General features: G+C 44.2%; 3 protein-coding genes across 3 annotated transcripts; all 3 read right to left on the minus strand.

Moving 5' to 3' along the window:
• Positions 1 to 565: 565 nt before the first annotated feature.
• Positions 566 to 1,701, minus strand: BJ212DRAFT_1301328 (uncharacterized protein; the record flags this gene model as incomplete). The annotated part of the gene is made up of 6 exons (XM_041333117.1): positions 566 to 732; positions 821 to 913; positions 980 to 1,041; positions 1,074 to 1,220; positions 1,368 to 1,413; positions 1,473 to 1,701. The coding sequence occupies 6 exons, from the start codon at positions 1,699 to 1,701 to the stop codon at positions 566 to 568; spliced, it is 744 nt and encodes a 247-aa protein (XP_041190876.1).
• Positions 1,702 to 16,001: 14,300 nt separating this feature from the next.
• BJ212DRAFT_1276322 (uncharacterized protein) lies at positions 16,002 to 16,356 on the minus strand (the record flags this gene model as incomplete). The annotated part of the gene is made up of 2 exons (XM_041331273.1): positions 16,002 to 16,195; positions 16,269 to 16,356. Coding segments are annotated over 2 exons (282 nt in total), but the record flags the coding sequence as incomplete, so codon positions are not given.
• Positions 16,357 to 23,064: 6,708 nt separating this feature from the next.
• Positions 23,065 to 23,286, minus strand: BJ212DRAFT_1276019 (uncharacterized protein; the record flags this gene model as incomplete). Its single annotated transcript, XM_041331255.1, has 1 exon — positions 23,065 to 23,286. A coding segment is annotated over one exon (222 nt), but the record flags the coding sequence as incomplete, so codon positions are not given.
• Between the last annotated feature and the right edge of the window lie 2,181 nt (positions 23,287 to 25,467).

Genomic DNA, 25,467 nt, shown 5'->3' on the forward strand with positions numbered 1-25,467 from the left:
CTATGGATTTTGTTCATCTGGATCATGTCATCAATCAGATTGCATCACAGCATGGGTGGACAGATGAGCAGGTGATGGAAGAATGGTTGGAGAGGTGAAAGCAGGCAGATGATAATCTTGATGATTGGAAGGAAGCTGAAGGGATCCCTTGCATCATGAGAGGTTTGACGGTTATGTGGTAAGTCTGATCATCTATCCAAGTGTGACATTGTTGATGATTCTGCAGGCAACCTAATTGGGCAAGGGGGAACCTTTCCCTGGAGGACACTACCCACCATCCTTGTGCAGTGTGGTTTGGTCCTCCACAGCTACCTGGACAATGTCCTTTTGCCTGGCAAAAAATGTGCCATACTTCTCAGGAGCAAGGGGATCCATGATCTCACTCTTGCCAACCAGGCTACACTTGCAGATGCCCTCAGACACGGTTTGCTCACCATCCAGCACACCACTGCCTCAAATACCTGCCGAAGACTACATGCTTCTCATGAGCCCGTCATCTTGGGTGAAGCACCTCCACCTGAGTCAACTCATACTTATGGGTGGCACACATTTGCAGATGGTAGGATTAACTGGAAGGGTCTTCCTCATCAACAGCCATCTCCAGAGCCTTCATCCGCACCATCTTGGTCTTTTTGCCCTCATTGGCAAGTATTTCAGGGTCTTCCTCATTAACAGCCATCTCCAGAGCCTTTATCTGCACCATCTTGGTCTTTTCACCCTTGTCAGTGGGTACTTTGAGTCATTTTCCCAGAGCCATCCCCAGCACTGCATGAACCCACTGCATCTTGTCATGCAAAACCATGGGTATTTGTTGAAGTACCACTGGCTTCTCTCTCATGGAAGCTGAAGGTGATGCAGTGGCATTCTTTGTCTGCCATGGCAATACCATCTACACCAGTTGACACCTTGCATACTATACAGAGAGTTGATCCTGGTGGATGGTGTTCTTCATCTGCTGGGGTACCAGCTCATACCCCACCTTTTGCACAGAGAGCCAATCCCAGTGAACTGATCCCACAGATTGCTTGCATGAGCCAGCCTCTTAGCAGTCAGTGTTCAGTGCTAGCAATTACAGATGTTGCTGAGGAAGATCTTGAAGAAGTGGTTGACAGGCTTGTTGGGACCCAGTGAAGGAAGTTTTATTGTCTTTTGCACATTCAGAGTGCTTCTCCAGCAGTTGCATCATGAAGGTAGTTTGTTTTTCTATGCTTTTGTGTATTCTACACACACAATGAGGGAAATTATCATGTTCTTGCCTCATATGATCCATCACTGTCTGATCCCCCAGTGGGCCCAATCTGATGCATGTCCCACCCCCCAATAAGTCCAATAATCTTTCAGCTCAATGCCACTCTCTCATAACTCACATTTCAGCAACCAGCATGTTTCCCACAGCAAAAAACACTTGATCTCCTACCAACCAGATGTCACAAGGTCAGCACATCAATGATTGAAAGTTAAGTTGGAAGTACTCATAACACGGAATTTATCAAATGCCTCACAGAGTTTCAAGAGTTGTGACCTGGTAGGTGTGTTGCATTTGACATCAAAGTCAGGCAATACTTTCTTGTGCAACAGCCACCTCTCATCATACTCATTGAATATCTCATCAATAAGAAGGTCTGTGCAACTGTCCCAAGGCTGATATCTTCTGAATGCTGGAATTTTAGAACATAGGAACTCAGCCTGATTGAGATCCATCTTTATCTGATGGAGTAGAGTTGGAGTAGAGTACTAACATCAGTATTTGTGACAGGATACTAGTTTTATATGCACCTCGTAGTATTGCCTCAGAGATCCTCCACTGAGAGATGCTCCTGAGATCTTCAGAGACTATCACTGACTAACAGTGTTTTTGAGACAGTGTTCTTGAGCTCAAAGATCCTTGCGATTACATATTGTTTAATTTGTTATGATCTTGAGATTCATTAAAAAAAATTGGGCCCACCATCTCATGAGGTACCTCAGCCAATCACATGGTAAATAAAACTTGCATTAAAGTCCTCTTACACAGAAAACATGTCTTTGCAGCTTGGTAAAGCCAATTGTATGGCTACAAAGAGGTGACCATTGAAGTCCTTATGACCATGCTTCTGATGAGATAGAAAAATGCAGCATTTTAGCATGCACAGTCACCACACTTTGTGTAAGACTGGTTTTACCACTATTTGCTCTGTCAAGTAATAAGTGTTTCCAAGTCACTGAATTGTGATGTTTGATGAACCTTGCACAATTATGAGTTTGGGCTGTGCTCACCTACATGAAAATCAGCTCACATACGATCAATTGGTAGTTCAACTTGGCCTTTGAGAGGTTTTTGACACTAGATGAGCACAAGCAGGAACATGATTGATGATTGACTCTGATTGTGTCCAGATCTTGTTTGTTTTTTGTTTCAAATTGCCAACTGTGCTGGACAATGTTCACGCAGTGGTGTATCATATTCTGGTATGCCATCTTTGCCCATTGCTGAGAGGGTTGTAGATGGTTTTGTGAATCAAGTAGGTTTTCAATTATCATTGTCATCATCTTATAATTACATGATATTCACACAGAATCTTACTTGTTCTTTGTCTCAAGTTCCTGTGCTGGTGCTCAACATCTTCTTGTTACTGGAAGGGTTGTAGGCAAGTATGTATAGATATCATGACATAGGTATCTTTACTACAAGTGTGTGTAAATAGTGTCTAAAAGCTATCATGTCTTCCTTGTGCATGCCTGGTCTATGAGCTCCCCACAGGACAGCCCCAAGTGCTGCTAAGACCCAGAGTCCACAGTTGTAGCCATTTGTTTGCAGGGGATTAACTGTTACTGGCCAGGTGACCCAGCCTTTAAGATCAATATTATCTAAGCCATGCCATTGGTGAGCAATGGACAATAATCTGGTGATAAGATTCATGATGTCCTGTTATCATTGTTAGTTCAACAGAGTATGATTGGAATGATCACTGACTTTAACATTGGTCTTCCATGGCTGACATTCAGCCAGGCTGTCAAAGAGGTGGAGTTTTTTAGTTGAAATATATATAGCACAAAATACCCAGTGTTTGACTGGAGAGGTGCGATGAATAGGTAAGATCCAGATATCTCTCTCCCAGAATGATGTCCATGATGTATTCCACCACAATATATTGTCTGATGCATTGTATCAGATGCAAGGCAGATCATGGGTAGATAGAATAGCAAAACGATGAACACACAAGCTCATCAGTATCTCAGAGTATAACAGTGCTGTGCACCCATTGATACACATGTTGTTTGGGCAGGCAGTGGGCTGTGCCAGTAAGGACTGATCCCTTGGGTCAAACACTTGGTGGGGAAATCCATCTTGGGCTGGTTGCACCCAAGTCGGGGGAGAGCCTGAAGCTGGTAATATGCTGTATTCCTCCCAATGAGGAACCTTGAAAGGATTTATGTGAAGATTCTATGAAATCAAATGAGTACAGCTACATATGGAGAGTTGCACACTTACCTCTGGAAGCTCCCAGATGATCATGAATTCAGGTTGCCCCATGGCTTCATTGTCATTGTTGTCACTAGCAGTATCATCAGGTAAAAGATCCATCATCACAGCTTCTTCAGTGACTTCTTTGAATGCAGATGCAACATCTTTGTCAGCATCATCCTTGAGGGAGGGTTCTGCGAGTGCCAATGATGTTGGAGCAAGCCTAAACATGACAGCTTGGGATGGTGACATGCTCTCACAAAGTGTTGTAGCAAGTTTGACCACCATGTTGGCACTGCTGTTGAAATGAACAGCAGATGCTAGTGGGGTAACCCACTTGGTTTGCAGCTGGAAAATGTGATCCCACCATTGTTAGAGTAGGAATATGTATATATAATCTTGTGAAATAAGTAACAGTCATCAATGTAAATGAAATTACTTACTTGCAGGAGAACAGAGGGCAAGTTCTAGCACAGTGAGCTTGGTTCCAAACCATCAGCAGAGGTTATCTGCTTCAAGCCCAAGGTGATGCTGCTCTTCACAGCACTGTTCTCATTTAAGCAATGCCTGAATGCCATCTTGTACATCAGTGTCTTTGATCCAATGAGGGACATCTCCAACAGATGGGGTGATTCACACATCCTCCATCAGTGTCTGATCATTGTGAAGATCAGCGAGTTTTGTAGGGAGTGGAGTGGGAAGTGGGACACCCCATGATGGATTGAAGATACTCTCAAGATGTTTGCAATAGGAATTGAATTTGCAAATTGCTGTCATCAAGGCTGGTTGGTGCTTCACAATGGCCTTACATGTCTGTTGATGTAGCTTCATACTTTGTAGAATGAGTTAATATTCTGAGACACCACAACAGAAGTATTATACATTACCAAGTGCCTGATTTGCACTACCAACTGCCTGGTTGAGTTTGTCCCATTCGAAAAAAATTTCCTATCGCTCTCTTCCAGATGTTTATCTTGAGATCGCATGCCATCAGCAGGGTATGAACAAAATTCAAATCAACCCCCTGTAGTTCTGGAAATCTGTCGTGAACATTGAGTGAGGAATACAGCACTTTGACTTTGGTCATCAAATGATCATGACTGTGCTTGAGGCTCTCCAGAGCATCTAAGGTTTCTTCAGTGGCTGAGCCCTTCTCTACCATGGTATATGTCAGTTGCAATGCCCTGTCTGACATGTCTAGATCTGCCTGCAGAGCTAGGACAACATCAAGCTCCTTCTTCAATCGTGTAGGTGCATCTGTCAACAATGATTATGTTGATCTTAGTGTAAAAACCTCAAGTAGTGACCATGGACTTACAAGCATGAATAGACAGTTGGGACTTCTCCTGATCTGCCCACTGTTCTTGAAGGTCTTGAGCTTCAATATTGCAATTGCTTAAAACTTCTTGCACTGCTGCGCCCTAACCATTAACTCCATGTTTGAGCCACCATTTGATCCAATTGCCAAGATTGGCATGCATCTCAAGACCAATAGCACCTGCTTGCTGGTCTATCAACCACAGACACCTCTGGCACTATTAGTGAACTAGACTGACTTACTGACAATGACCTTTGAATCCCAATTAATTTAACAAACCTTGACCACAGTCTTTCTGTTCCCTCGCCATCTGAGAGTCCAAGACCGGTGCACATCCATGGGTTAAACTCGAGTTGACATGCCCACTCATGGCCATATGCATGCATAGCCGTAGTTGTGAATCGAAGATGTGATGTGACTGAACTAGGAAGAATATCATACTAAATAGATAGATATAAGGTTAAAGCATATCTATTGAAGAAGCACTTACTTGAGATAATGACCATGAGAGGATGCAACCAACATCATAAAGGGTGATGACAGTGGCTTGCTGCAGCAACAGAGAGAAGAGATGCTTAATGAGAGCTATGGCATACTTCTGCTGCTTGCCAGGTGAATCAATTTTAGCAAAAAAGAGTGGGATATCATGACGACATATACAGTGGCTCAAAAAACTGTCCACATGTTTTGACATTTTTCACTATCTATGATATTGTGTGAGAATGAACAAATGCCTCAAGGACATGCTTATACCACATTGTAGTATGGCTTCAGGGCTTTCATTTGAGCCCTACACCGTGGGAATCGGTGGAGATATGGTGGAGACATAAGGTTTATAAAATGATGACTCATGTGGACAGTTTTTTGAGTATGTATAAGCATGTAGGTCACCTCCCATGAGGTCCTAGAGATGTTCAATGGAGTCAAACAACTCAAACAGCTCACAGGGGGAGAAAAACATACCATGACAAGACATATTTGATCCTTTGTCTGAAATGACATTTCAAGCCCCATGAGGAAGCTGGTTTCAGTCCATGGCATTGACAATGAAAGATGCTTATATACTTCAAGTTCCTTCAAAAGACCTTGAGACACAACAAGCAATTTGACACTGCATCTTGAGCTCCCATTGCCATAGTGAACCCACCCTGGCCCAAAACATGCCAAACACAAAAGGGGCCATATGTCATATCCTCATATCCAGATCTCAGATCCAATCCACATCTTATCTCCAATCCTATCCACATCTTATCCCCCCCAACATCTCATCATCCAATCTGTCCACTTGTCTGGTCCGGTCCACAACTCATCCAAATCCACAACCAGTGCTCGTCTCCTTTCAGTAATCCCCTAACTCCAGTAATTTGGTTATCAGTATATCTGTCCTGCTCACTGATCCATTACCTATGCTTCATTTCCATTTCATTATTTGTGATCCATTTCTACTTACCAATAGACTATCCATATGCTTCATACATAGCCTCGGACCTCTGCTGATTGATCATTCCATTAGATACCTATAGTATATAACCTCCTGTAAATCTCTGTAACACCTCAGTTCAAATATCAACTTAGTTCTGCTCATTCCTGTCCTCTGGACCTGAGTATCTCTACTTGTTACGGCAAACTAGGATGGGCGCGACAACAGGTACTCGATAAGAGCACGCCTGAAGCCGGATCATGTCCTTACAAATGTAAGGTTCTTAAGACAAGTCGGAGAGAGTGTCTCTGGCTCGAATATCAGTTTATCAGATGACTTAGGATTGGGAGTCCTAAGCGAAGGATAGTTCAGGTAAGACCTAGTAGATTAAAGTGAAGTCTATCTAAGTACAAGACCCGGTTTATATATAGGTGTAGCCTACTTTAGGGCAGGTACGTATACGTCATTAAGACGAGTCAGAGATAAGGGACTGATACGTACGCGTCATCAAGACGAGTCAGAGATAAGGGACCGATACGTATGTGTCATCAAGATGAGTCAGAGATAAGGGATGAGTCAGCTAGCAACAGCATGCGGCGGTCGTACTGTAATACAGATATGGTGATGGAGGGGCCTGGGTCTAATGATGGCACAGCTGGGTGTGGTCATGATGTAATACACAAGTAAGAGAAAAGAGATAGGGGGCAACCGTCATTGTAACACTACTCTTGTCACCCTCTGAGACTTAGGATTGATTTCTATAGTCTATCTGCATCCACCTCTGTCTATGACAGCCACTACTGCTAGTTTCTAGTCTGGACTTGTCCAGATTAGCCTTATGATACTTATCCCACATCTGGAAGTCATCTGGATCCACTACACTACCCATCTGACCCTCCAGACACATTAGTCTTGCCTTCCTGAAATAAGGGGCAATACTCAAGTAAGGGGCACAGCACATGAGCTGAGGCTGAAGCCCTTCGGATCCAGTTAGCCCTTGAGTACAACCTTAACACCATAGGAGCATGTCACTGGAAGAATTTGGGATGCCTCTGCTGTACCAGAGTGTGTGAAGGTGAAGGTGTGAGTGGGGGCCAGAGGTTTGGCCAACTCTGAGTCAGGGTGTGGAAGAAGAGTGTTAAGGTCATACTCAAAGGGTAACTGGATCTGAAGGGCTTCAGCCTCAGCTCATGCACTGTGCCCTTTACCCAAGTATTGCCCCTTATTTCAGGAAGGCAAGACTAGCGCGTCTGGAAGGTCGGATGAGTAGTGTAATGGATCCAGATGACTTCTGGATGAGGGATAAGTATCATAAGGCTAATCCGGACAAGTCCAGACTAGAAACTAATGGTAGTGGACTGTCGGGGACAGAGGTGGATACGGATAGACTATAGGAATCAATCCTAAGTCTTGGAGGGTGACAAGAGTAGAGGTACTCAAGTCCAGAGGACAGGAATGAGTAGAACTAAGATGATATTCAAACTGAGGTACTACAGAAAGTTACAGGAGGTTATATACTATAGGTATCTAATGGAATGATCAATCAGCAGAGTCCGAGGCTATGTACGAAGCATGTGGATAGTCTATTGGTAAGTAGAAATGGATCACAAATCATGAAACGGAAATGAAACATAGGTAGCGGATAAGGGAGCAGGACGGATATACAGATAACCAAAATACCAGAGTTAGGGGGTTACCAAAAGGAGACAAGCGCTGGTTGTGGATTTGGATGAGTTGTGGACTGGACCAGACGAGTGGAACAGATTGGATGACGAGATGTTGGAGGGAGATAAGATGTGGATCTGAGATGAGATGAGGGTTGGATCTGAGATCTGGATATGTGGATATGAGAAAGAGGAACATCTGAGGCTGACTTTGAGTCAGGGTGTGGAATAAGAGGAATATCTGAGGCTGACTCTGAGTCAGGGTGTGGAAGAAGAGGGATATCTGAGTAAAGTTTCATTGACATTATGCTGGGCGCATTGGATGAAGTGCTGGAATGGAGTTCCAAAGAAGATGGAGGAGTGATCAACTTTTGGATAACCTTGCCTGGTGACAGGGTAATGATCAGAATGAAGAGAAGGGGATGGTGATGTGAAGGAGCAATGCAATGAGGATATTTAAGTGTCCTCTGGTAGGGCCACAACACGCCTTAAACAGTGAGCTGTGAACATGCCAATTGTGGATTGTCTTAAAGCACCCACAGTGTAAAAATGGTGACCAAATAATGCCACCATCAATCACCACGGTGACTGGCATGATGAGGGAGATTGTGGACACATACTGTGGAACAATCAAAATTCATTGTGACCACAGCTGAGCATCAATTGTTGGCGCACATCACTGCCAGTTGTCAAGTGTCCAATAAGACTTATGATATTGAAACAATGCAATGCCACAGAAACCTGCTTATCCAAGTCTAGAACAAAAGTACTCTTAGCATCAACCATTCTAGTCAAGTGCTAGCTGCTGCAAGGCATGCTGTTACAGACATTTGACTTCTTCTGAATATTTATTTGCTAGTGTCATGGGCCATTCAGAATGAGTACTCTTGTCATATTGACCTTGTAGTTATAAGAAGGTCCACAGCAACTCCAAATCTGTGTACTAAATCACATTGTGGTTTGAGGTGTAGGTTGTGACTTCTACTGCTGCTGTTCTGTGTAGGAACCTGTGCAGAATGCTCAATGGTTACTTGGAGGACACAAAACGGAATAAACAATCCAATGAGTTAGAAACAAACTCTCAGGAGCTTGGTGTCAGGAAAGAAGAAAGGAGTTTCATGTGGAAAGAAACTCACTTGAAGATGCCTCATAGCCTTGTAAGTATAACTTCAGGTTGTTCAGATCTTCTTTCACCTAAGTAGATATCATCATCATCCCTATTTGTTAAGGTCACGTGCTCAAGGGGGTCGGATCACAAGGGCTTGGCCTCAGCTTGTATGCTGTGCCCCTTTCCTGAGTAAGTGCCCTTAATTTCCAGGGGCTAGAGCAGTCATCTGGAGTTTCTGGGATTTGACTAGGGCGGACAATGGACGTCTGGATCTGAAATGTGAGATAAATCCAATGGACATCCAGATGTTACCTGGGCAAGTGGATAAGACTAATCTGGATGAAGTCTGAACTAGAAACTAACAGAGGATGGACTACCTTTAAGGTAGAGTTGGAAATGTAGTCTAGGATGCAATCCTAAGACTCAGAATATGACAAGAGACTTATCTCAAGTCCAGAGGACACAGGAATGAGCAGGAACTAAGATGATATTTGAACTGGAGTATTTCCGAGAGTTACAGGAGGTTTATATACTGTAGGTATCATATAGGAATCAGTCAGCAAACATAAAGGCTATGTACAAAGCATATGCAGAGTCTATTAGTAAGTAGGACGGATCACAAATAATGAACACCGGAAATGAAATGTATGTAATGGATCAATAATCAAAAGGGAAACATGGTTAACTGGAGTCTGGAGACAGGGGCAGTCTAAATGGAGTTGGGTGCTGATATAGGGTTTGGATTCTGGAAGGGAGATAAAGATAGATCAGATCATTTGAGATCCGGATCTTGGATCCGGATATCCAGAGAAGCGGATTTAGAGTTGAGAGTCTGGAATGGCATATGACACTATTGAACTGTGAGATCAGAAAAAAATGCACTTAAAGCTTGAGGGTGAATGCTGTATTTTGATTTGCTTGTAGTGGTCAACATGCTGACAGTCTGCTTGTTTTTACAGGCATACACAGTGATGAGGACTCAGGAGGGCAAGAAGGATGATCCCTATGCTCACCCACTTTCCCCTGGTTATTTCTCCTCCTGTCACATTAACAAGTTTTTCCACCCAATGGGTACCAAGCCACTGTTTGTTGACACAGAGAAAGGGCTCACAGAGGGGTATCTTCAGAAGAACCTGTATATTATTCTTCACATACTTTTCCATGAATTTCAGGCTGATGTTCCTAGCTTAGTCAGTCACTCAAGACAGTCCCTGTGGAAGTGGTATTGAAATTTAAAGTGTGTAAATTTATGTTGAGCAGAAGGGTTGGAGTGGTGCATGAACCACATCTTTGAGCAACAGCATGATGGAGACATGAAATGACAGCATTTAAAAGCAATAGCAGGGCTGCAATGTTGATGATTAAGATTGTGCAGATGAAGCCAACTGTACATTGTAGGTGTTGCAGGATAAGTTTAACAGACGACAAGTACCAAGTGATTCCACCCTTGGCACCACTTTTGTGGTCTTAGAGACCTGGTTTCTTTGTAGAGTGCAACTAGTCTGTGAGACATACCCTCCCATGTGAGTATGAGACCTCTCACCTCCTGTGGAGCTCTTGGTGCTCCTGTTACTCCTCTTGTCTCTGTGGTGCTCTTTTGCACTCTACAAAGAAATGAGGTCTCTAAGACTGTGGGAACAGGAGAAAAGTGGTGCCTGCCTATGTACCTAGGACCTCTCCAGTGAAGGCATGGTTATCAAACATTCCATCATTGATATTTGGATCAGGAAGGTATCTATCATATAACACGTGGCGTACTACACTGTATCATACTAAAATGCATTGCAATGAAAAACATACACAGAAAAGACATGCAAGAAGAGGGTTGTCTCATTTGGATGTGGGAAGAACAAGGAGGGTTTGTGGGCTATGACACTCTCTGTTGGATGCACGTAGAATGACAAGCACCCATGGATGATTGGATGTTGTCATGTGGAGGATGTCCCAATCTTGATGATGATGCCATGGGCACCATAATTTCTGTGGGAGCATCCATGGGGAGCTGAGAGATCCATTTTTTCAGGAGCACCACAAGTGCTGCATGAGTTATGCCAATGGGGGGGTCGCTCAGGTTGCTGGCTGCTGCTAGAATTAGATGATGCCACTCCTGTATGATTTGACTGAATGGTGCGAAAAATGAAGTAGTTTTTTCCATCAATGATGAGTCATTGCAAGGTGCAAGCACATCCCTGCTTTGCCAACCAGGGATCAGCACCTGAGGTCTCAAATTTATCAACCCACAAGGGCCTCCTGCCCTCATCTTTCATGAAGCCATGTGGCCTGTCGAAGGTGGTCACAAATTCAACGAAGATAAAAAACAATGACTCCAGGTCATCACTTGCTGTGTGTTGGATTGTTGCACCCTTTGCAATACCCTCCCAGAGAAGATGAATTGACATATAGGGCCTAGTACCCTTCAGATAACATGCTCAGCCATGTGCCATGCTGTGAAAATTGTAAGTATCACTCACTGTGCCCTCTGAAGGAACACTAATGGCACCTTCCACAATAATGCGAGCATGATCAAAGTCAATAAAATAACCTTATCCATCATGGATGATAAAATTATTTGGACTCAAGTCTCCATGGAGGATGTGACTTGTGAGCATTAAACTATGAGCTAAACACTGATGGGTCAGTCTCAGGATTCAATTTCAACACACTCAAGACTCACCTGAGACAAAGTCATGGAAGGCTCTCAACAGCTCAAGCTTCAAGGAGTAGAACACAAGTGGTTCTTCGCAGGGGGTCAACAGAAGGCACTGGTGGAATCTGCAAATAAACCCAGAGGTATAAACACCATGGGAAGCTTGAATACAATACGCGCAGTCTGGCTCCCCATCGTAGAGGACACCCCAATGGGCCACAAGCTTGACTACATTCAGGATTCCTTCAACCATCTTGAGAATGATCACCTCGTGGTTTTTCTTGTCCTCAGCGACCCAACAGTCTTTGAGTGTGTACTCCATCCCATCTGAGGTCTGAACATGATAACAAATTGTGCCACGAGAAAAGAAACCTTGGCTTCACCAAAGCACACTCATGATTGATAGATAGGATTTATCATGGTTTTCTATCCAGCCTATGGCGTTCTCCCACAGATTGGCATGTGAGCCCTTGCAGGCAGGATCGCACATATGCATCATGGGATCGTACCCAAGGTTATTGGTGTGTGCGAGTGTTAAGGTGTTTAAAACCTTGAGAAGATGCACAGGATTTTCGAGGATATTGATGGGGTGTGAAATGATCAGACCTGAGTGGTCAAAGTAGTGAAGGCAAAGCAGGTTATTGGCAATAGTAAAGATCAAGACAAACCAGCGCCAAGGTTGTTCTCATATCAACAGGTACCCTTTAGTGCTGCTACCATAATACAAAGGTATGGAAGAGTTGAGTTTGCTTTCTGTGTGCTCCACGCATGTAATAATATTGGACCATCACAATGAGAGGTTGCATAGATTGCAATCCACCAGAATAACATCTGGCTTCTGCGCATTGGTGTTGTCTGGGACAGGAGTATTACAGAATTGGGAGGACCAAATATGCTTCGGCAGGCCACCAATAACATTCATGGCATCAAAGGGGAATACAGCAGAGGGATTGGGGAAAATTTTCTCATACATCATGTGCATGGCAGCTTGCATGACATTGAAGAGGAGGGTCCACTTGCCCTCTGTCGTCGCTGATGCCTGAGGCCACTTCTTGCTGGGGTGCTTGTTATCATATCCTTTGGCACCAAAGCTCTTGTCAGTTTCAGGCGTTGTGAAAGACAAATCCGATATCTCCACTTCTGTATTGGTCAATGTGGCTGACACCATGCTCATCTGTGCGTGTGGTTGTGTCTTTTGCACCCTGCCTGCCTTTCATCCCTGTCCCTTCTGTACCTGCACCTTCTTCTTCTGTTTTCTGGAGTCTACCAACAACTTCAGCTGGACATTCCTGTTATTGAACAGCCATTCTGCATTTGCACCACAACATGCAGCAGGTTGAAAGATAGACCCACTCTTAACCCTCTTCCCTCCTGGCCCAGACTTGAAATAGTAAATTTTGTTGAGAGATGCTGGAGTGAAATTAGTCTGTAAGATAAGGGTATCCATAACAGACTTGGCATCTTTGGGGAGTGATTTTTCTTCCCATAAGATGGTGCTGATGAATTCTTCCTCCAAGAGCTTATCCATAGCAATCTTGTTCTGAGGTTCAGGGAGTGCATTGCAGGTACTGACCGATCCATAGAGGCATTTACAATAAGAAGTTGTGCTCACTGGTTGTGGCAGTGGCATCATGGGAATGGTTGGTAGTCAAGTGGAGTAGTTGAACGGTTGAGAACATCTCGCTAATTTTGGAAACACTTCTGTGTGCCATGTATGAGTAGCGTCATGTCATGAGCAACCTGGTTGAACACGTCAACTAACCATATGTCATCTTGTATTCATATGCCAAAATGTAATTTTGCACAATTTTTTTTGATGATTATCCCACACACCAAATCGGACATGAATCATGGTGTATTTTCTACATGCAGCAAGCGATTGGAACATTGTACAAAAGCATAGTATCGAGACAACAGACACCTTGGATTTACCTTGGAATGGCCCCTCCTTCAGATGATCCCAGCACTGCATTGGCAATGGGACTCCTGCTCCCGTAATGCCCATCTGTCCAAGCCTTGCGCTGATATGCACACTGGTAGCCAACTTGACCTTCGTGACTGGCTGGATGCATGTGTTCTCCACAGATGTCTGATGGGGAAGGTCCACACGAACGGTCATCCAGAAGTTCATGGTCTGTGTACCGTGCATCATGATAATATGACCACCTATTCCCACTGGCATCACAATAACCTGGGTTCTCATGGTGAGGAGCATAAGCATATCCTGGGTAAGGTTCACCACAGTCACCATAATACAAATATTTCCTCTGATAAGGGTACTCTCCTCCAGGTTGTGGTTGCCTGGCATATGCATGCTGGCCCAAGTCTTCATGGTACATGTATGCACCACGTGGTGCATCACTGGGGTGATAATCATCATCAGGGAGTGCAGCAGAGCTGTCTTGATGAATGCCCAGGTCACCATGAAGGTATCAAGTATCATGAGGCTCACGGGAGTGATTGTTGTGTGCCCCATGAGGGTCAACACGGTGAGGTTCCAGTGCATCAAGGTTAGAAATGATGGGGCTAGGACAAATATCCTCAGATGGGGCATGTGGTAGATTTTGCGGTAGTGGGGGAGGCACATCTTGGACATGGTCAGACTGTCTGTTACCACCTGTGTGTTCAGCAGGAAGTTTGGTTTTATGTGGGGAAGATGGTGCTGCTGGAAGAATGGGTGCTTTGGTGACTTGCACAGAGGTTGAACAATCAACCAGTGTCTCAGGCTGCATGGCTCTGCTATTACTCTGTGAGTCTTCATCTTCTTGCAAGAGACACATGGTCTTGGTAAGAGCAGATTGGCCTCCTTTAGTCACCGGGCGTGCACGTTGCACTGGGCTTATCTTAGTAAATCTTCAGACATTTATGTAGAGCAAATACCTTTCACAATGTCAGGACATCCATCACACAGGTGCATTGCTGCATTGTCTGTTTAATTATCAGTCAGGATCACTACTGAACTGAGATAACTGTCAAGACTTACCTATAGCAGGTTGTGGTTGCTGTTCTTTGTCTCCTGAGAACCCTACTGTGAGAGGAGACAAGCACCCTCCTTTGGCATGAGCCTTGCCTGCAGCTTTTGCACCTGGCTTGTTCTCGATGGCCATCTCCTCCTCTAACCCAATCGATCGTACACACTTCTTCATAGCTCATACAACTCTGGTATCAAGCTTCTGTTTCTGTGAATGTGAAAAATCACCATAGTCAGCATTATCCTTGCTATGGATTTTGCCATTGGATGAGTCGAGAGGCTCCTCATCAGGCTTCTCGACACCATCTGTACTGGACAGAATTTCTATGGGAGCCAGCACTGGTTTAGTAGGGAGTTGCTTTGCAAGCTTAAATGGACGTGATGGAGGAGGTATGAGTACCTCGGGATGCAAGTTGGTTTTCTGGATGGTTGTCATTGTGTCTTTGGCCACAATACCCATAACATCATCCTGAGTGTGTGCTGACATGGGGACCTTTGGCTTCTTCTTCCTGGTAATGGCAGAGCTGGCTTGAAGGTGTGGAGGGTCACCATAATCAAATGTTCTGTTAACAAACATCCACCTTGCATTTGGGAAAATAGAGTCTGCTGGAGGGGCCTCGCCAATGATGACAGGCTCCTTGGAGGCTATCACTGCACCTGTCAAATTATTATGAGCTAAAGTGGTCTAATGAGTGTATCAGCACATACCTCCTATGGTTTTGGTTACCTTAACAATGTGCATTGTCTTTGCCTTCAACAAATGAGCAAGCACATTGACTTCATGTTGTGTCAGTCCTGCAACACCTTTACTCCATGAATTGATGTTATGAGATTCTCCTGGCATCGAACTCAAGTGCGCAGGATACCCCTCAATGCATAGATGGTCGTTAGTGAGGGAACTAGGCATCAGGATCCATGGGAAAGGTCTGTCAGCAAACTTCCCACCAAGGTCTGCTGAGGAAAAAATGTCAGGACCTCATAAAACCATGGGACATGATGTGCTATGTACCAACTTGCTTGATGAGACCAGCCTTCAGTGATTTCAATGCATCCTTCTCCTTCTCTGACTCAGATGAGCTCACATCCAGGATCTCTATTGGCACCTGCTCTTAATCTCCTTCCATGCCCTTGAAAGCCTGCTCCACAGCAGACAGTGAGGTGGTATTGTACACATGCACTTTGATATGCCCAATGATGGCATCATCACTAGCTCAGCAGCGCTTTTCAAAAAACTACAGAGGTGTTAATACATAAAATACTTTCAAGGAGGGTAACACTTACACCACCAGTGCTGGGCATCGTGTGAACATGGCCTAGTGATGCATCTTCATTGACAATGTTACCACACATGACAATGGCAGCCTCGAACCCTTGCCTAGTAGCAGCTCCATCAAGCTACAGGTAAGGTACTCAACTTATCAGAAAATATTACAGAATCAGAATGAGATTACTCACAATACTTCCTACCCTCTTATAAAGTTTCTGGAATGATTGAGTGCATTGCGCAATGGTTTGATTATCTGTCAGCATGTCGAGTTCTCCATAGGTACCAAGGATGTCCTGATAAGTGTCTGGGTAGCTTTTCTTGAAGAGCTCATAGCACTGATGGCAAACACCAGTGCCTGTAAGATCAATATGTGACACTGAGCTAAAAGCACACAGTATAAATGAATCACTTACTTGGTGTCATTGAACCATCCTGAGGAGGAGTGCCATCACCAAGCCTTACAAGTTCCTGGTGCATCCGGTCCTTGAAGTACCCTGTGTAAAGATTCCAGTAGTTGGTGCTATTGATCACTCAACCTCGACTCTTCATCCACAGGTTGATTACCTGGTAGGACAGCATATTTGTATTTTTTGTGGTATCATTAACAATGGCATCCAAAGCAGCACACCCTTCTTTGAGTGCAGAGTTCATCTCTGATGAATGTTGACCAGCAATGGGAGCATTATCATCATCCATCATAACATCAGACCTGACTTGAGATATTCCAGTGGCTGATGGACTAAATGTGACTGCATGGTGATGTGGCACACCAGCAGAAGGCAGAGCCAAAAGCTCGAAAAACTTGAGGGGAGTTGGTGGGATGATATGCATCATTGGAACAGCTCCTTGAGGTGGCAAAGAGTTTGCCGACACTATGGATGAACAATTCCAGGACCTGTCTGACCCATGCATATCGGGCTATGAACCTTCCTGAGAGCTTGAGCCTACAACTGTAGGCATGAGAAGTGGTGAGGTCAGTAACTGCAAATACAAAGCAAGTGGGCTAGGGGAGAGTCTGGGAGCCTCATGTTCCATCAGAGGTGATGGCATAGGCCACAATGGCCAAACTCCAGATGGTATGGTGAGAAGGTTATAAGGAACCATGGAGTTTTGATTGAGAGCACTGTACTGGGGCTGCTGGGTGAATACATCCAAATTTTGAGGCATGACTGGCTGTGGCTGCTGGCTAGTGGGTGCCAATGTGCTGGAAAATAGATCTTGAGTCTGCACAGGGTGTTGAGCAGGTACGGCCTCAACAAAAGGAGAGTTGTGACGGCTGGGGTGCATCAACTCTAGCAGCAAGGACAAAGTCAGAAATCTGGAGAAAAGATCTTTGATAAGAATTACCAGATGCGAAGGTATTAGTGGTATAGTCACTGGGAGTGCAGGCTGCTTGATGTCAGATAGCAGCATCCCTTGCAATACCAATATTGCGTGATGTGGGCTTGATTTTGCTCCGTAGTCTTGATGGAGTGAGTTCTGTTGGCAGATCCTTGTATCAACCACCTCCAAACTGTTCCTGCACATATCCTCCCTGCATGTATTCAGAATCCATAGCAGCAGGTGATAATGCAGGAAGGTATGTGGGAGGTGAGGACGCCTGGTCATCAGTAGGGTCAGAATAGTAGTCCAATAGATTAAGCTTCATGCCCTTTGTGCAAGATCAGAAAAAATGGCATGTAGCAACAAAAATACTCACTGGAATTGCAGATCCAAAAGGTGGGTAAAAAAAAAGGAGGGCACAACACCTCATACTTATATCAAAATTTAAGTGTGTGTGAAGGAAGTCCTTAATTTCGAGACTAAACAAGTTAGAAAAACGGAGGTCTAGAAGCAAACAACATACCAGACATCATGGAGGTCCACTGAGGAGGGTGTAGATGGTGAATTGGTGAACCTCTGGAGGCTCCAAAGGGGGCTTGGTATCAAATGGCTTCGTGACTAAAGATTTCATTAATCCATGGCTGAAAATCTACTTTGTGCCCAAGACAACACAATGTCAGAATTAGGTTAGTCCCAAAGTATGACCTACGTACATCTGCTATCTACGTTTGATGATAGGATGGACTTTGATCAATGTCTAAGGCACTTCACAGGGCGACTTTCACTGTCACTAAATTGCAACTCATCCTCATCCTCATCATTTGCACTGCCAGTCATGTCATCGTCCTCAGAACTGGATGGTCTCCCCTTGACAGAAGCGATGTGTGGGATAAGATCGCTGATATGCACAGCAGATGGTTTTGGAACTGCTCAAGAAGCTGGACAAGGAGGTGGTCATGTGATTTCCACAATAACTTGGGTGCAATGACAAGAAGTAGGTAAAGAAGAAGGTAAACTAAGATGAGGAAGACCCTTTCTGTCGATTTGACCATCAGCAAATGCACGCCACCCATGGGAGTGCAAAGAGCAAGCTGAGGGGGCTTCTCCAATTATAACAGGGTCCTTTGAGGTAGTGAGACATGTATGAGCAGCATCGCTCTTCACTGCTCGGATGGTGAGGGTGCCTGCCTTGAGGTAGTTGATGAGATTGACGTGATGGTGGTGGCTCAGATTGTGGATGCCTTTGGTGCAAGAGAGAGAGGGGCGCAGCTCGCCAGGTATCAAGGTATCGTCAGGGTAATTGGTGAGGACATACCCAAGGCGAGCTAGTTCCTTTGGGAGAGTTTTCCAAGGGAAGTCAGCACTTGTGCACCCACAGAGCATCCCACCAAGTGATGCTGAAATGATTTTTAGATAGGATGAATGTGTCATGATTAATCTTACCAGTAAGTGCCCTCATCCCACCCATAATACAAGGTATCCCATTGAGGTTCTTCCATTCTTCACTGAGGCAGGAGCCTCCAGAGACTTCAGTGGGTAGGGTGTCCTCTGTTGACATGGCTACATCAACAAGCTAGAAAAAGATTGTGAATCTGTGAGTGTGGCAGAATCAATGAGGCTGCAGGGTGAATTTGATGTGCTGTTGGTCATGGCCGTCTTGCAGGAGGTAGTGCTTAGACAGTGTTTGAAAGTAGCACTAGCTCTAGATAACAATCAATTGATAATGTGCAGACCATGTGCGAGAGAAACCTTTGGAATGAGGAAAATTCTAGTAAGTTCAAGGAAGCTCGAAAATTTGAAGTTTGAAGTTTGAAGGTATGCCACCACACTGGCAGCAGAGCTTTCCAGAAATGGTAACATGTAGCACCTTCCGACTTAATGAAAAGGCAGGCACCCTCTACATTCAGACATTTTCACTTCAGTTTGATGTGCATCAAGTCTCCAGGACACATGCCTACAGTAGTAACGAGTTAACATTTCTGTTTAAAACGTGCAGTTTTTTTGAGAGGCTCATTTTCTCGGTTATCAGAGCCTCCAGAGGCTGTCAGACTACAAGGGTGACATTAAAATAAAAATTACCCAGAACAAAGTCATTGCTTAACTACTACATTCATTAAATAATTCCCATCTCCAGTGTGTCAAGATTGAGAATGAGGTGATATAATGAATGTTGGAAGCTCTCCATATCATCCTCTTGCAATCCTGTAAGATGAAAACCTCATAAGACTGCCATAATCTCAGCTAGCACCCAAACTCTGCAGTCATAACCATTCATCTGCTGAGGTTCAAGCTGGAAAAATGTAGTTAGTAAGGACTGAGACTTCACAACAAATAAATTTACAATAAGTGGATGAGCTACCCATTCTCCAAGATCAAGTGATACTGCAGGGTAGTGTCAATGAGCAACAGATAGTAGACAAGACACAAGTGTCATAATAGCCTATGTGGATAACATCAGTATTCCTGCATATACTATAATAATGCACTTGCCTTGATGTCATGTTGCCAAGGGTGCTCCTCAGCTAAACTGTCAAAAAGATAGAATTTCCTGGAGGAATGATGGATAACACAGAGTACCCAATGACCAACAGGAACTGGCCGATGAATGGGCAATATCCATACTTCCTTCTCCCAATAACACATCCACAAAGTTTGATGCCAGAGGATCTCATCAGGTGCATTGTATCAAATATGTGGGAGGTTGTGAGTAGAGAGAATGGCAGTGTGCTGTGCAGCATGTGTGGACATGTAGGTGTCATGCAGCAAGATTGCACATCTGTTGAGACACACATCATTGAGGTGTGCAGTAGGGGAACCGAGGAAGGAGATATCCCTTGGATTGAATACTTGTTCTGGGAAGCCATGCTGAGAGGGCCATATCTTAGCTGTACCTGACCCTTGCACAGCAAAACTCAGATCCTTGTAGGGCACAGGTGATTCATCAACTTGAAGTATCTATCCATGGTTTCAAAAGAGCAAAGAAGATGGAAGATGGCGGTGTACCTCTGGAATTGCCCAACAAATGGTAATGCTGGCTTTTCCCACATCACCAATATCTTCTGTATCTTCATTAGCAGTGGCATCCTCTTCAAGGAAATCAGCAAATGCAATTTGATGTGTGTTGACATCTGATGGCCCTGCTTCGAAGTCTGGGATGTCATCATCTTGGTGATCAATTTCTAGTGTTAATGCATCATTAATCAAACTGAGGTTGGCTTCACTGGTTGCACCTCTCATAAGTGTCTTCATGACATCTGAAGCTTCTCTAGCACAACTAGAAAAGCAAGCTACAGAAGCAAATGGATTTACCCAGTGTGATTGTAGCTGAAGAAAGTGGTCCCAGTGGGTTTGGAGCAAGAATATCAACAGTTGGTCTATTGAGATTGTCAGAAAATGGCAGAATGAAGCACTGGAATCACTTACTTGCATCAGAAGAAAGCGTGAGCTCTAAAACAGAGAGCTCATCTCCAAAATAAGAGCACAGGTTGTCAGCTTCAATACTGAGATGCTGCTGTTCCTCTTGACATCAATCATGTTTGAGGAGGGTGTGGATTCCATCTCTCACATCCAAATCACTCAACCAGCATGGTATGTCTCCTGCAGAGGGTGTAATCCAGATGTCCTCCATTGGGGTCTGGTCATTGCACAAATCCACAAGTTTGGTTGGAAGTGCTGTTTGAAGTGGTATCCCCCATGAAGGGTCGTAGAGGCTGTCTAGGTGCTCACAATAAGAGTTGAACTTACAAATAGCAGTCATCAGTGCTGGTTGTCTCTTTGCTATTGCTTTATGAGTTTGTTGATGAAGCTTCATGCCTGATATGTTGGAATTAGTTTGAAAGTAAAATGATTGATTTGATTAGGTCTTACCCAAAGCTTGCTGAGCCCCACCAACCGCCCTGTCCAGTTTATCCCACTCGAAAAAACTACCAATTGCATGTTTGCATATATTGATCTTGAGGTTGCGTGCCATCAGAAGGATATGGACAAAATCCAGATTGTCACCTTGAAGCTCTGGAAACCTGTCCTGAATGTTGAGTGAAGCATAGAGCACTTCAACCTTCTCCATTAAATGTTGGTGGCCCCTCTCTAAACCATCAAGAGTGACCATGGTGTTATCCAATGCTACCTCCCTTTCAAGCATGGTGCGGGTGGTCTGCAAGGCCTGATCTGAAGTGGCCATATCAGCCTGTAAAGCAAGAACTGTATCCAGTTCTTTTTTGAGATGTGCAGGAGCATCTGATAAGAAGCCAGTCAGCAAATAATGAAAGTGCAAATATGTATGACTTATGAGCACAAATAGATAGTTGCAAACATCATTGGTCAGCCCACAATGACCATAGATCTTTGATAGAGACACCACAGGTAGCAAGGATGTCCTGCATGGCATTTGTTTGAGTCTTAATGCCACAAATTTGTCACTTGACCCAATCACCGAGGTCTGCGCACATTTCAGCTCTGATGGTGGCTGCCTGGTGGTCTATAAGCCATAGACGTTGCTGATGCTAAAGCATGCCAGAATGAATATGTGAAGTTGTGTGAAAAGGAGATGTACTGACTGATGATGAACACTGAATACTAATCAGATGCACAAGTCATGACCAAAGTCACTCGGTGCCTTCTCCATCTGAGAAACCGAGTCCACTGCACATATGGGGATTGTAGATAAGCTGGCATCCCCACTTGTGTCCATAGGCATGCATAGCTGTCATTGCAAAGCGGAGGCATGAAGTAATAGAAGTGTCTAGAATGTCATACTGCAAGTTGTTACTAGGCGAATACACAATGAATGATTGAAAAGCATACCTGTGAAAGTGAACGAGATAGTACACAGCCAACATCATACAAAGTAACAACTGTTGTGTTGGTAGGAAGAAGTGAGAACAGATGTTCTAATAAGGTGACAGCATATTTCTGCTGCTTACTGGGTGTATCAATGTTTGCAAAGAATAGGGGGATATCATGGCGGCAAATGAGTGCCATCAAACCAGTGTCATCAAAACTACCCATAGCAGCCTTCTGCTTTTCACCACTGGCAGCTTCATATGAATTCTTGCACTGGTCAATGACCTCATTAGGTATGAGATTTGGTGCCTGTGTCATAGCAGGGCACTTCCGTTTCTTGACTATTTGAGAGCCAACTAAATTGACATACATCTTTGGTAAGAAGTATGATGGTTCATAGAAGCAAGGGCAGTCACCAGCTGAGCACCAGTGACAATGATGAAAGTTTCCATCTGTAGTGACATGAATATCTCCTCCTTGATCAAGTGCTCGGCCATACATCACTCCTGCAAAACAAGCAGGACAGCACTCAACAAGAATCGATGCGCAACACTCCCTGTGTAAGAGAGATGCTTGAGGGTCATGAGAGGTCATTGGAGGGTTGTGAGAGGTCATTGGAGGGACACGAGAGGTCGTTGGAGGGCTATGAGAGGTCGTTGACAGATAGGGAGGTGAGGGCTCATAAGCAGCACGGATCTTGTCATGAGCTTGCTGAATTGTGCCTTTGATCTTTTGCTCCACCTCGATCTGGAGGATATCATGCCACTGAACTGCACTTCCAAGACTCTTTCTGAAGGGTTCCTGGATGGCATATCCCTATAACTCATGGTGAGCATTATCACAAGCATTAGAAGCATATGCTTACATGCAAGTCTGTTAATTGGAACCCTCAGCGAGCATAATGAGTTTTCAACACAGCTGTGAGTGCATTTACTGTGTCACATGAATGTTCAAACAGTGCTCAATAAAAGGAAAGCAATTCTATAGACACTGCCATCCTTGGCTGCATGGGTGTAGTGGGGAATAAACCATGGCAAATAAGGACTTGTGGGAGTGTGGAGCAATTGCAGCTCAGGACATTGGTCAAGACAAATCCTAAAGCTAAGTCAAGCTAGGCCCTCAATGACAAGAAGCCTGGATACACACATGGTCAAAGAAGAGGCAAATGATGGTTGTGTGCTTTTGAGTGCATGAACTAGTAACACATGCAGATATGATAGGATGCAACTTCTCAAGTGGTTGTCCAAAAGTTCTTGCAAGATAAGTTAAGAGAGGTTCAATTAAGGTGGGGATAACTCCTGTCCAATTTCCATAGAGCTTGTATGATGTCTTGTCAGAAAGGATATGGCGTTAGGACTCAATTGATCATGTCTTGTCGCACTGATTCAGAAAGGGTGGATGTTGAAGTTCTGGTTTAGCATGATCTGATTCATACACCCATTCGTCACCATTGTTTAATTGGTCTATAGTCATGTCAATGTTAGAACTGGTCAAATTGAGTGCAGGGGTAGTGGTTGGCTCTGTTGAACTTGCATTGACAAGTGCTTCCATGTGTAGGGCAAGTTCACAACGTTTGATATCTGTGCCAGGGATAATGACGAAGGTTTGAGTTTTTCTCTTGTCTCGAGACTTGTGGGGACTGACAGAATGCCTCCCAAGCCCCCGGCTGGAGGCTGGCACTGACATTTGGTCTGCACAATGCATTATTGCTGGGGAGTGGTGAATGGGCGAATGTTAGAATGCTAGTACATAGACTCAAACTGTATTTAACATTATGTGCATACTAAGACCATGTGGAATCGTTGTGGATGCAGCATGGTGCCTCATGGTACTTAGCCTATCACAACATGAAGTGGGTGGGTAGGGAGGTGCCCAGAAATGCAAGAGCATTAAATGGTGGATTGAGTAGTACTAGGATATTGAGAGGGCTACAGTAGAGGGGCGCAGGGAGGTGCTGGAGGCCCGTGAAGGAATACAAGAGCATGAACTATAATTAGATGGTGGGAGGGTGGGTCTCAGAGACTAGTTTCCCACAACATAGAAACCAGGTCTCTTAGACCCTTTATAGGTCCTGAAAAGTACTGCCTGAGGTGAGTGATTCAGAATAATCAAAGTCATTGAATGAATGTAGCAGGATCATGTGACAATTGACATAGAGCTTGAATTCCATCAACAAAAGTGACAAAATCATTAATGGCCAAATATGCTAATTTACCTATTCTATTCCAATGCCAACCTGCTATGGACATTGTATGTGCATCAATTTGGGGTGAAATAATTCAAGGTGTTTGTATGACTCTACCAGCCTGGCAAGCATCTTGTATGTACATTCATTTAGCGTAAAATAATTTAAGCCATTTGCATGATGCTGCCAGCCTGAGATACACTTTCCTCATCACTTTCTTCAATCTCCTCAATGCCATCATACCCATATTCTTCTATCTCATCCCCATCTGCCTCCTCATCCGAATCAAGCCCTGGCTGCTCCACACCTTCAATCTCGGTATCCTCCATCTCAGCATCACCACGCAACTCTCCCTCATCCAAATCAAACTCTGCATCTTTGATCTTCATATCATCCATCTCATCATTGAACTCTTCTTCAGCATCGGTCTCCCCTCCCTTGTCCAACTTGTCACGGTCAGATAAGAACCAGTCAGTGGCTTGCCAGGTGGATTTGTGTCCAACTCCGCCTCCACAAAAGTGCATCATCATATCTCAATCAACGAACCTAATGGGATTCTAAGGTAAGACATGGTGGCACTAATAGATGAGAAAACTTACATATTAACATAAAAAAAGGTCCAATCTTCATTGTTGTTGTGAGTCGGATGTGCAATTGAGGGCAGAAGAAGGGCTTCAGTGTGACCATAGTGAAATGCAGGGACAAGATGAATTCCATGGATGACTTGCTGTGGGTCCAGGAAACCAAAGGCTCCAGGGTCATCATTCAGAATGAAACCTACCTGTTCAAGCCTCTTCACCTTCCAACCAGCAGTGTAGGGGTGCCATTCTGTTCCAGGATCTTGGCTGAACCATCAGACCCAAAGGAAGTCCATTTGCTGGGGTTCACGGGATTTTGAGTGCTTGCCAGTGTGAATAATGAGTGCATGGAATATGCCAAGAATTCGAGCATACCAGTAAGGGTGGCCATCACCATCATCCTCGTGTGCAAGGAGCATGATATCAGCATTTATCTGAGGATTAAGGGAATCTTGATTATGGCACAAGTTGTAAGTTGTGTAATTGACCTGGAGAACCTTGTGGCAAAATATCTTTTCATGGACAAGTATGATGGTGCTGCGCTCAGCAGATGTGAATTCTCTCTCGTTGTCCTGCATGATTTGGGAATCATGCAGAACATGTATATGACATATCATCCCACATTTCCATAGTCTGTTAGCTTAGTCCTCAGACTACACAAAATGTGCTTTGAGTGCAGACTCAAGTGCAATATTTCACTTTGCATGCTCCAATCATGCAAAAAAATATGGTGTGTTGAAGAAAAGTCAAATATGATGA

This window comes from Suillus subaureus (assembly GCF_016647635.1).
Source record: "Suillus subaureus strain MN1 chromosome Unknown BJ212scaffold_25, whole genome shotgun sequence".
Taxonomy (NCBI): Eukaryota; Fungi; Basidiomycota; class Agaricomycetes; order Boletales; family Suillaceae; genus Suillus; species Suillus subaureus.